The 12876-nt window shown below is 40.1% G+C and overlaps 1 protein-coding gene across 9 annotated transcripts in view; it reads right to left on the bottom strand.

The window, feature by feature from the left end:
• ATP8B4 (ATPase phospholipid transporting 8B4 (putative)) overlaps window positions 1–12876 on the bottom strand; it is a 256052-nt gene that overhangs the window by 12674 nt on the left and 230502 nt on the right. For 8 of the 9 annotated variants that reach the window (XM_029950435.1, XM_029950438.1, XM_029950434.1 and 5 more), the window contains 2 exons: window positions 8123–8206; window positions 5153–5398 (listed from right to left, as the gene is read on the bottom strand). In XM_029950435.1, the coding sequence (XP_029806295.1) occupies window positions 5153–5398; window positions 8123–8206 (330 nt within the window). Of the gene's footprint in view, window positions 1–3542; window positions 3821–5152; window positions 5399–8122; window positions 8207–12876 lie in introns of those variants that run through there. The other variant, XM_029950441.1, reaches the window with a different exon arrangement.

The following is a 12876-nucleotide window of genomic DNA, read 5'->3' on the forward strand; positions in this document are numbered from 1 at the left end:
AAAGGAGGCTTATTGACTGTCCAGGGCCTGCCGTTTCAGGAGATATTCTCTTAATGATATCTCTCAGTTTCCCTTGTTGTGCCTGTGAGTATTTTATTTCCCTACTCTTCAATATTTGGGACTCGCCTTCTTGCACACTTGGGCTTGTTTCTTGGTGTAGTCTCAGGTATCTTTGAGGTTCTATTCCCTCTGTAGTTCGTATTTTCTCCTTCTGCGCTCTCAGTTGAACGTAATATCCTTCTCAGTTCGAAAAACGGTGCAGAGAGAGTTTACAGAGCTCCCTTCCTCTCCGCCATCTTGGCTCCACTCCCTAACTTGAATTTTTAAAAAATGAGTGGAAACCCAAAATGACAGTAATTGGGAATCTGTCCATTCCTCGAGTTGAAATTTTGATGTTGAAAGAGGATCTATGTGTTTACCATCTATTAAGTTTCTCTCCCACTTTATTCAAGGGTGATACTGGTGTCCTGGGTATCCGCTCATATAGAGGTGGACAGTGAGTTCCCTGTAGTTACTATGCCTTTGGGGAGGCCCACAGCTTCCATTTATCCCTATAAAGAAAGGAGGTCCACTTGGATTTGGAGCTGGGGCCCTGAGATCAGAGGATCTGTGTTCAAATCCTGCCCTGCCACTCTCTGTGTGACTTGAACTGTGCCAAGTCTATTTTCTTTCTTTTTTTAATATAACTTTTTTAAATGTTTATTTTTGAGAGAAAGAGAGAGAGAGAGAGAGAGAGAGAGAATCCCAAGCAGGTTCCACAATGTCAGTGCAGAGCTCAAACTCACAAACTGCGAGATCATAACCTGAACGAAAATCAAGTTGGACACTTAACCAACTGAGATGCCCAGGCACACCAGCAAGTTTATTTTCTTATCTACAGTAATTGTATTTATGTTTCAGACGACTGGCAAGAGGATTAAATGGGATAATGAGATTATCTGAAAAACAAATCATTTGCATAATAAATGCTCAATTAACAGGAGCTATTGTTACTCTGAAAATCGGAAGCCCTGACACGGGCATTGGACCCAAGTTGCTTTCAGTAACTCTAGCCTCTCCTCTCTGTTCTTCCAGACATTCTCTTTTTACAGTGCTTCTAGCTTTAGGATTGCTTGCTTGCCTTTCCTTTCTTTTCTTTTCTTTCTCTTCCTTCTCTCTTCCTCTGTCTCCTCATATATAGACAACAAAGTATCTGATATCTTCCTTATATTCACTCTAATCCTTGTTCTTATATACTTCCTGAAATTTTGCATTTTAACCAGTCTTCCTGTAGAATAAAAGAGTTTGCTCCAGACAACACTGGAGTCATAAAAGTCTCCAATCCTGCATCTAGGACTCCCTTGGTGACTTTAGGCAAGTTGCTTACCCTCTCTGAGCTTCATCTGTGAACGGGGACAATAAATAATCCTTCGTACATAGTGGCACCGCGAGGACTAAGTATAATGCATGATCTCACTGCTAGTGGTGATGATGACAAGTCTCAGAAGGCTCCCACCAAGGACAAGCCTGCTTTGGTCATCTGGGGTGAGATGGGGTGAGATGTATCTAAGACAGGGCGATAGATCCCTCAACCAAATTATTCTCCCTTCCTTTACTCAACTTTATTCTTTCTTTCTCTTCTTATCTTTCCGCCCTTATATCCACTCAATACTGATTTTTGTCTGGCACTACAGTTTAAGTGGAAGTACAGAAGTAAACAAAGCATGCCAGAACTTGGAAACTGGGGTCCATTCTCACTCATGTCTATTCTGCCTCCACACCTCCAGCTCCGCCCCGGATCTCTCCTACCTTGTTCTCTTGACAGAAAATGTCCTCAGGCTCCGGGCTGTTTCAGGAGCCTCCGGCACTCAGCAGGGGGTATGGGTGAGGCAGGGAGAAATCGGGTGGAGGAGAAATCTAGGGGATAGGAGGATTCCGATCACATCTAGGGGACTTCACCTTGTGCGGGGAGAAGAGGCACAGCCACCAAGTGGTGAAACCCAGCACCTCATCTTTAGAAGTACAACTGTGGGTATGCTTCCCAAGTGTGCCTAACTGCCCTGTAGCCCAGTAATAATTGTGTTGTAGGAAATGCTTGCCCCGTGTTTTTCATGGAACATTCACAATTGCCTTTATTAAAAATAAAAAAAATAAATATTTGATTCAGGAAATAAGGCTACTGGACCCTAACCCTGCAGTGCAGTCACTCTGTGACCTTGGGCCCCAGTTTGTTGTGCCAATTTTACTTTAAATTATACTGTTATGGTTTTAACATATGACTACCCGTTATTTGAAACTCTGGTCTCTAAGAAATGGAGCTAGTTCTCGTCTTGCACATACTGGGCTAGATTTAGTGACTCACTTCTAATGAATAGAGTATGAAAAGGCAAGCACAGTTTAGAATGGAGAAACCTGAAGAGTATCACCCTAACAAGTAAGTCAGGTCACCGTCACCAGTAATAAGTCATGCTGATATCACACACTCCCTGATAGGATGTGACAAGGGCACATCACCTCTTTGTGAATCTCACCCCAAATCCACAACTCCATCTATTCCTAAGAAAGGATCAGACAAATCCAGAAACATTCTACCAAATACCTGATCACTACTATTCAAAAGTATCAAGGCTATGAAGGGCACCTGGGTGGCTTAGTCAGTTAAGTGCCTGACTTCCACTCAGGCCATGATCTCACCGTTGTGGGTTCAAGCCCCACATCGTGCTTTGTGCCAACAGCTCAGAGCCTGGAGGCTGCTTCGGATTCTGTGTCTCCCTCTCTCTTTGCTCCTCTCCTGTTCATGCTCCGTCTCTCTCTCAAAAATAAATAAACATTAAAAAAAATTAAAAAAACAAAATAAGAAGACAGAAAATGGATCTTGAAGAGACAAATGGCCCATAGGCCTGAATCAAATAGACCTGATAGCCCCACCCATAACATCTTGAATGAGGGACCAGTGGTAAGGTAAATAATTTTGAATGATTTATTTTTAAAACTCTGGAAGAACATAAAATTCTTTTTTGTGAATACAAAATTTTTATTTAATTTTTAAAATGTTTTTTATTTATTTTTGAGAGACAGAGAGAGAGAGTGTGTGAGCAGGGGAGGGTCAGAGAGAGAGAGGGAGATACAGAATCTGAAGCAGGCTCCAGGCTCTGAGCTAGCTGTCAGCACAGAGCCCAATGTGGGGCTCAAACCCACGAACCATGAGATCATGACCTGAGCTGAAGCTGGACACTTAACCAACTGAGCCACCCAAAATGTTTTAAAATATAATTGTTTCTTTAATCTCAAAATTTGTGAAAAAGGAGAAAGATAACTGTGATACCCAACAGAAACTGTGCATTTTACGGGGAAAAGAGTTTCTAAATCTAAATATAAAAACACTATAATGCTATAATAGCATCTGAGAAAATAAATTATGGATAGGCAAAAGGAAAAAGAAAAAAGATATGTAGGAATATCATAAGGCTTTTTTTAATAACAAGATAACATTAACCAAAAATTGTAGAATTCTGAAAAATAATTTCACTAAACATGCAATGCCTATCATATCTACAGTGAATTTTCCAGGTAATTGTTTTTTATCGTTACTTATATAGCAGGTGATGTTAATGATAGTTTGAAGAGTATTTCCCATTTGCTTTTTACTTTAGATACTGGCCTTGTATCTCAGTAAGTACCTTTAAAATCATCTTTTGGAGTACCAAGTCACAAGCCTGACCTGGTGTATATGCTGTTACCACTAAAAAGATTTCGACAATTGTCCTCCCCATCAGAAGGAGAATCCAGAGAACTGGAAATGTGCCCTCACATCTAGGCGTAGATCACTTAAATCTTTAGCCTGGAAACATAAAAAGTATACACAGAGCCTGCTCAGTAATCAAAAGGCAACAAAACAGGTTGGAGTGCCCAGTATAGTGGCAAGAGTGACAAGAAAAGATGGGGCTCCTTGTGAGGTGACATACATCTTGTCCCAGTAATGGACTGTCGTGACGAAGGTCTTAACTATGTCAGATGCTTCCAAGTCACTCCATTATTTCCCTCTCTACCACAGAATTGAACTAGACATGGAAGGTTTGTAAAGCAACTGCATGCTTTATTTGTGAGACAAAACTCTTTTTGAGTGGAGAAATCTGGTTCTGCATTTGCATACTACCTGTCTGACTCTTAATTTTGAACTCTCCAGATGTCACATGCTAGATGGCTTTGGTATAGATTTCACGATACTCACTTAAATGGACCAGGGAATGGCAGAGATATCCTTTAAAAGCAATTATGTTTACATTTGGTTCATTTAACATAACAAATGTTTATTTTTAAGTCTAGAAAAGAAAGTCTGGGGTTTAATGAGATTCTTTGTTGAAAATGAGCAGCTAAGATTTGTAAAGAACAAAAAACAACATTGTCTATGGGATAGACAGAGGACTGCTCAAAGGCAATTTAAACTCTAGAAACCAAGTTCTTGACTGATATTTGCTCCTTAAAAAAAGAAAGTAAACAAACAAAAAACACAAGAGGTCACACTGCTTGGTATTTCCACCCAGAGGTCCAGATTTTAATTACTGGGAGAGCTTTTGTGAACTCCAACTCAATAGTGAAAGGTACTGTCCACCATTTGCATTAAGAAGGAAATAGAAACAAACTCAAAATGCCCAGTGAAAGTTAGTGGACCATTAAAAATCATCCCTACCAGAAGAGCTTCTCTGAATTTAAGGTTTAGATATGCCAAAATATAACACTGAACCTCTCAAATGATTTCATAGACATCTACTGCCAAATACATTTGAAATTTCACTTTAAAACCTGGAAGTTATTAAGGCTTATAGAAATCATGGGAAAGTTTCTCTCTGTTATTGTTGGAAAACTTTTCTTTTTCAAGCACAAGAAGGAAACAGTAGTATAATCATTTCTGCATACATACAATGCTCCACCCTAAAAAATGATTAATTGTGAGGTCTCTACTAACACAGAGATTATAAACACCTAATGCTAATCTCCCACATCTGGTCTTTTATGTTACAGCTTTCTGTTTTCATCTCAAAATGTGTAGTTAAAAAGAAACTCTGGAATTCCTTTAGGATTTTTACCCCCACAAGTAGACAAAATCAGTCAATAATGAAAATGATTTTTAAAAGTTGTAAAGCCATCAAGTTCTTTTCAGCAACAGGGTTACCTGCACACTGACCACGATGACCAGCGATGTAGCCATGGTAACTGCAAAAGACTGGTAGTCAGCAATGTGCTGCCCATCTTCTCCAGCCACGTTGTAAAAAGCTCCATAGGGGATGAAGAAAAGGGCCAATGAGGTGTAGACGCCATGTGCCATGCCGATGAAAAACTTGCGCTTGTTAAACAGCAGATTGAGCTGACCAGGTTCGTAGAGCTGGGGGTAGTCCATGCTGTTCTGGTCATTCACATCCTGTCAATAAAATGTTACTTCCGTGGAGGAGGCTTGAGATATCAGAGAGGCCCTGAATTCACCATCTCAGAAAACAGCAAGTGCAGGTCAAAGCATACCCTAACAAACACTACTCATTAGCATGTCTTCATTTCCACAATAATGCGGAAGATAATAAAATGATCCCTATTTTACAGAAGAGGAATTTGAGTCTCCAAGAGAGAGTCACAAGAGATCATATAGTTCTTGTTGCAGAACCAGAAGTTGACCTGCACCCCAGATCCTTGACTACAGACCAAAGTTTCTTTTCTCTGGTCCCCTACGGAAACACTCACAGTCCAGGAATGCTCTTGCAGCCAATGGGGCTGGGGGTTAACTGCCAAGGCAGTGAGTGGTAGTGACCAGGAGATGGCAGCAGAGACCCACAGAGTTAAGAATTGGCCACTGAATTTCCAAGTGTGACAGGAGGGAGAGCAGAAGGGGAACAGGGCAAGGGGGAAATTCCAAGTGGGATTCCAGTGGGAAGGAAGCCGAGCCTGAAGAGCCGAGTGCTCTACACAGGGAGTATTCCAACACCAGCCGTTCGACAGAAATACTGTATACAGAATGAGAAGGTATGTGTGGCCCCAAACACGTCCTTGGAGAAACTAAAACAGAGCTTCTCAAACTTAATGTGCACATAAATCATCTTGGGAGTAGGTTGGAGGTAGGGCCTGAGTCTCAGAATTTCCAATCAGCTTCAAAGTAATGCTGATGACCAGTAAGCACTAAAGCCAAATGCCCAAATCAAAAAGGATGGCCTAACTACCAGGGACATCAGAGGACCATGACTAGAGGAGAAGCACCCAAGATGGGAGCAACATAGGCATGAAATCTGGGGGCAGACCAGGTTTCCCTCCCTGCTTGTGGAATGGCCTTTCTTGTTGAATGGGGTCCTATGAAGAATACTGACATATTCTCTTTAGGAAGTCCCATTTTGAAATGCTGCTGGTACTTCCTTTTCCAGTCCAGTGACTGGTCAAATTACATCCACAGGCTTTGAAACCAGACAACCCTGAGTTCAAACCCTAGTTCTGCTGCTTAGCAGGTACGTAGTCTTACATCCATTGCTTATTCTGTTGAGGCTCAGTTTCCTAATCTCCAGACATGCAAACAATAGCACCCCCTTTACAGGACCAATGTCATGATTAAATTCATGTATTCAGCAGTGTTCTTGCCACACCATAAGTAATAATTTAAAAAAAAAACCAGATGCTTCTATAAAAAATAAAAAATAAAAAATAAGATAATGTGATATAATAAGAATAGTAATAGCATCACCATGTCAGTGTCAGGTGGCCTGGCACTAGACTGAGTTCTGTCACACACTGGCTGTCTGGCTTTAGGGCAGTGACTTGAGCCTTGGTTTCCTCCTTATAAAATGAGCAGATCACAGATGATCACAGATGCCTTCCAGCATAACATTTCATGATCTTGTGATCCATGTAGGGGCCAAAGTTGACAAAGAAAGGAGAGGGGCAGACACTTAACTTGATGGCAATAAGGGGCCTTATTATATTTTTTTTTTTTAGAATTGCACAATAACCATCCTTTCCCAGAAACTGCTTTATTTTTATTATTTTATTCCACATTCTGGGCAGCTACAAAGCACCAAGAAAAGAAATGCTTGTAAACATGGGAACTTGGAAATGAATGTGCTTAATGCTTTACATCTAAGGTCTTGAGGAGTTCGTTATGTTTTTACAGAATTCCATAAAATATGTCGTGCACAAACTGCCCTTTTTACATACAAGAAGTGAGACAATTAACTACAAAGGCAGAGAATGGGAGGGTGGAGTGGGCTCACAAAGTGACAATTTATAATTCGAAATAGACAGCTTTGGGCCAGAAAAATGAGGCCTAGCAAACAGGTCTAACAGCAGTCTAGAGAAAATCTGGTCTCTTCAAATACACTTCCAAAATAATTTTTTAAATAATTCATTCTAATTGTGCCATGGAAACTCCTCTGGCTAGCCTTCCATTTCCTCATAGGCAGCCAGACTTCTTCTCCCTTCCAGGAAGTACTTTCCAAGGCAACGAGTGTGCCAAGGACCCACCATTTTTGTAACTGATTCCCTCTCCTCTCTCCTCAAGCACTTTGAGCTAGAAAAAAGACTGGGTCCCTTCTCTCCATGGCTGTGGGGGCTTCATGTCATCCTCTTCCATTGGCCATGTACTCCACTGACCTCTAGTTCCTTTCTGTTCTGGGTTATGCTGGCCAAGGAAATCTCACCACAGATGCTGGCCCTCTGCAGTCCAATAGGTTCCATGATTTTCTATCACTGTGTGGTTCTCTGCATTTGAGAGCTAATGTAGCATTTCCCAGTGGGTGAACCACAAGGCACTAGTTCTGAGGTATATTAAAAGGTGCTATATGAAAAAATAAATAAATAATAGTAAAGTCCTACAAGCCTGGGAAGTGCTGGACCAACATAAAATTATAGACCATTTCATGTAGGAAGTCTCAGGCTTTAGAGCAATAAGGTGGTGTAGGAGTCTCAAACAAGAGAGTAGCCAAACTTTGATCAGCGAACTGTTTGGGAGATGTGGGTGATCTGGAAGGGTTTCTGATCCATGAAACACCTATACAGACAACTGAAATTCCAGGACTCTTTCCATGACTTGTGTTTTCTACTTAGAATCTAGAAGCAACTAAAAAGCATCAACAAAACAAAATATGTTATAAAGACAGAAACAAATACATACCTGGTCGAAAATCCCCATGGCTAAAACAGGCAGGGATGTGTAAACAATGTTAAAAAGGGCAATGAACCACTGGTCATAAACAGTCTAAAAAGAAATAACATGTCAGTGAGAAACACCATTCACAGAAGAATATTTACTTTTAGGCGCTTGGATTAAATATCTCAATTCACAGAGATAGATGAGAGTTTGTTATTAGCAACAGACAGACTTGAATTCTCCCCCTGGCCCTGTCTTATACCAGCCCTGCTGCCTCAGTGGGATACTAGATTTTTCTAAACTTCAACTTCTTCATCTTTAAAAAAAAAAAAAAAAAAAGCCACACTCTCCTTGCACAGCTGCCATGGAGATGAAAGGAGATCACATATGCAGAACACCCAACACAACACTAGACACATAGAAGACCCTGGACCTTGTGATGAGCTATTGCATTCTTCAGGTTCTCAATGGCTTTCATAGTAAATCTAAGGATCTGATCTAAGTGATAAGTAAAGGACCCAACTAAAATATTCAGAGGGAGATGCAAAAATGAACCTGTCACCCCTACTCTGTGTTCAGGTGGAAAGTTTTTTTTCTTGGGAAGGGTTTAAAATAAAGTGGGCATGGAGTTAGCTGCTGAGTATATTGGGTATAAATGACTTAGACAAAAAAATAGCCCATGCACTTGTATAGAGTATTTCCTTGCATGAGGATTACTACAAATTGATGAGGCATGTGAAACAGCTGTATTCCCATTTTGTTGAGAAGTACACAGACATATAGAAACAAAATGTAGTAAGTATTGTAGAACTTATCAATGGAAAAGGGAAAAACCAAAATCTAGTCTCCAGCTCCTAGCCAAAGTCTGTTCTACCACTCTATCATCCATTCATCCATCTGTTCAATATATTTATCAAAAATCTTTTTGTACCAGATGCTAGGTTTTAGACAATGGTAATTCAACATGCTATAATCAGATACAAATTCTTCATAAAATTTGCATTCTAATGGTGGCAGAAAACAAGGCAATAAACAAGATTACATATATATTTGTACATATACATACATATATACATACATATCTATATGATAAATATGAGGGAGGAAAGGTAGATAGAAAAGGTAGACAGGGTTGTAACTGTAATAAGGTTACTGGCGAAAATGTCACTAAGAAATGATATTGGGAAAAGATCTGAAGGAAATACGAGATCAAATTATGCAGCTTTCTGGGACAAAAACATTCCATGCTACAAGTAGATCCCATGAGAAATCCCCGAGGAAAGATAGCATCTGTTTAGAGGACAGCAAGGCAGTGCAACTGGCTAGAGAAGAGTGAGGGCCCTATAGGGAGAATAATGTATGTCAAAGAAATAAGGAGTTGGATCCTATGTGGCTTATTCCCTAAAAGAAATGGGAAGACATTAGATAATTTTGAGCAAAGAAACGAACAACCTAATCCGATTTATATTTTAACAGAATCACTCTGGAGGCTGTGCTGAGAATAGACTGAAGAAGGGCAGTGGTGGAAGCTGAGAAACCAATTAGGAGGCTACGGAAGAAGCCAGATGAAAGGGGGAAGTCAGGTGACCAGCAGAGAAAAGTGCTGAGTTTTTAATACATTCTGAAGTATACATTCTTCTTAGGGAAGTTCAGAAGGCAATGAGGAATCTTAAATGCAATGTTCCAGACAGAGAATCTAAAGGTAGTTTCCATATAGTTATGTAAATAAGGTAATCCATTAAGTATGTCCCGTGTGTAGATTATATTGAAGAGGGAATATTTTGGTGTCTTTATTGCTAAATATGGATTTGAAATACCCTGTCTTAGCATCACTGTTTATTCTTGAGATGGGTGTATATTTATTCAAGGAAAGGGGAAATGAAGGCCATTTTTAAGGGCCAAATCTCAACCTGGACTATTCTGTTGAAGTTCCACAGGTGGCTTTATTCAACATTGAATAAACCAGATGCTGAAATATATTGACTGCTATATTCTGAGTAAAGTTAGCCCTGTGGGAAAAAATAAGGAACATGGACATTCCTGGTGTCAATCATCTTCAAGGGAGTTCAAGGTTAGGGCAGGAAGAAAATGAGAACACAAAAGCGAAATTGAGGAGTCAAGTAGATGAGAGAGGAAAAGAAATTGTTTTACCTGTGTGTTCTCAGAATTGAGGCCTGGAATCCATGTAGGAAAGATCTGTACAAAGTCATTCTTTCTGAGGGTAGGTAAAAACTAGGCAGAAAAGTTGAATTCTACCACCAATAAATAGCCAAGACAGGAGTTAGATGAAGCAGCATCATTAGGGACTGCTATCAAAAAAGAGTAGGCTTGTAACTTAGAATGGCCACTTCTAATTACCAGTTTTTAAGTTCTCTAATTGATAATTTCCTTTCATAATTGAGTCTGTTGGAACTCTGCTGTAAGGGTTTGAAAAGGTGTCCTATGTCCAGTGATATGCTAAGTATTTAAAATGAGCTCTTGAAAGAAAGAAGAAAGAAAGAGAAAAAAAGTAAGATAATGTCCAATGTGGACTATTTGCCAATTTCCAAGGTGTAAATATGTCTCCCATGGCTGTTTATGCGGTGACATCACTAAATGTGGCACTGAGATGTGCTATATTATGCCATTACATAGTATTTCTACCATATATATCCAAATAAATATAAATAACCTCAATTGCATGAATAATAAAACATGCATGAATAGTAAAATTGCATGAATTACTAAAACAAATAGTAAAATAATTAGAAAGTGATGAGTTTTGAGGATTGATAAACTTTGTTTCAATATATTTTTTATCTTTATTTAGTTTATTTTTTATTTTTTTAAGTTAATTAATAAGTTAGCTAACATACAGTGTATGCAGTGTGCTCTTGGTTTTGGGGGTAGATTCCTGTAATTAATGGCTTACAACACCCAGTGCTCATCCCAACAAGTGCTCTTCTCAACGCCCATTGCCCATATTTCCTGTCTCCCCCCACTCTGCTCATCAACCCTCAATCTGCTCTCCGCATTCAAGAGTCTCTTATGGTTTGATTACCTCTGTCTGAAACTATTTTTTCCCCTTCCCTTCCCCCATGATCCTGTTAAGTTTATATCATTCAATTTTTAATAATGGCTGTTTAAACACTGGCTCACATAATTTCTCAAAACTAAACAATCATCTTTATGAACTAAAATGGGCCAGCTCTAGCGTACCTCAGCTTATGTCCATGCTTGGAGCTAAGTAACACAAAACAGCAACAGCCATTTGTAGGATCACAGACTCAATTTGGCAAGACACAACCTGCCAAATGGCAGAGCAGTAGTCCAGAGTGTCAGCAACCATGACAAGAGAATGGATGAGCTAGCTCATCATCATTCCCAGGAAGACCCAAGGGTATTTTAGCAGAGGTCTCTGAAACAAGCCTGGGTTTATGGTGTTCATATAGAATGAGGGCATGTGCCATACAATTGATTCATACCAAGCTGCCCACTGAAGATAATGAAAAAAGTTGATAACAAAGTAAGCAAAGCACAACTCCATCAAAGCATCAATGAACGACCAATATAGCAGGAAATTGCCTGTTAAGATCAGGAAGAAAATTAGAATTTAAGAACTACTTTAAGGCCTATGATAATGTTCTCTTTCTCCAGAGATGGTTTGGTTCCTTCTAGCAGATGGTGAGGATGGGAGGAAGGCCTGACATTTGGGGGACCAGCCAGCTGTCCTTCCATAGTGCAGCCTGTGACCCCATTGCCAAGAGGCTTCCTTTGAGTCCCAGCTCAGAGTACAGTGTGTTTCATGAAGATCTTTACCCTTGATAGGCATGAAACTTGTCCCTCTAGTCCTAAGAAACAACCAAAAGCAGATGACCATGTGCTTCTCAGTTGCCTCCTGTAGACAGACCATCAACATCCCCAAGGCCTGTGGCTCGGAGCAGTACACACTTCCAGGCACCCAGCCCAGAGCAGGAATGTTAAGGAGGTCCCACACAACAACTTCTATCTACCCTGCGAGTCCCCCAGAAGTGTCATCTGGCCCCTCTTCCCTTTTTTGAGATAAGCAACAATTCCACTTTTATATTTATGTTCAGAATATCTGCCTTCATGCACCAGGAGACATAAGAAAATGTCCATAGCAGCTCTGGTCATAATAGCCCCAAACCAGAAACAACCAAAACATTCGTAAGGAGTGGAGAAAGACATTGTGGTATGTTGATATAACAGAATACTACAGAATAGTGAAAAGCAAGGAACTACACACACACACACACACACACACACACACACACACACACACACACACACACAGGGCACCTGGTGGCTCAGTTGGTTAACCATCAGCTCTTGGTTTTGGCTCAGGTCAGGATCTCATGGTTTGTGGGTTTGAGCCCTATGTCAGGCTCCATGCTGTGAATGTTGAGCCTACTTGGGATTCTCTCTCCTTCTCTCTTTGCTCCTCCCTGGCTAACCACCCCCTTCTCTTTTCTTTTTTCTTTTTTCTCTTTTCTCACTCTCTCTCAATAAATACATAAACTTATAAAATACAAATGAATTTTAAAAATATAGAAGGTTGAGCAAAAGAAGCCAAAGAAGTATGGTTCCATATTACTAAAATTCAAAAATCTGTCAGTCTACTCTGCATTAAGGATTCATGCTCATATGGGAAAGTTGTAAAACAAAGCTACAAAGTGATTATAGAACATCCGGGTAATGGTTACCTCTAAAGAGTTGAAAAAAGCATAACTGAGAAAAAGCAAGAGGTGCATTGGAGGTTTGGCAAAGTTCTGTTTCTT

Source organism: Suricata suricatta, chromosome 9 (assembly GCF_006229205.1).
Source record: "Suricata suricatta isolate VVHF042 chromosome 9, meerkat_22Aug2017_6uvM2_HiC, whole genome shotgun sequence".
Classification (NCBI taxonomy): domain Eukaryota; kingdom Metazoa; phylum Chordata; class Mammalia; order Carnivora; family Herpestidae; genus Suricata; species Suricata suricatta.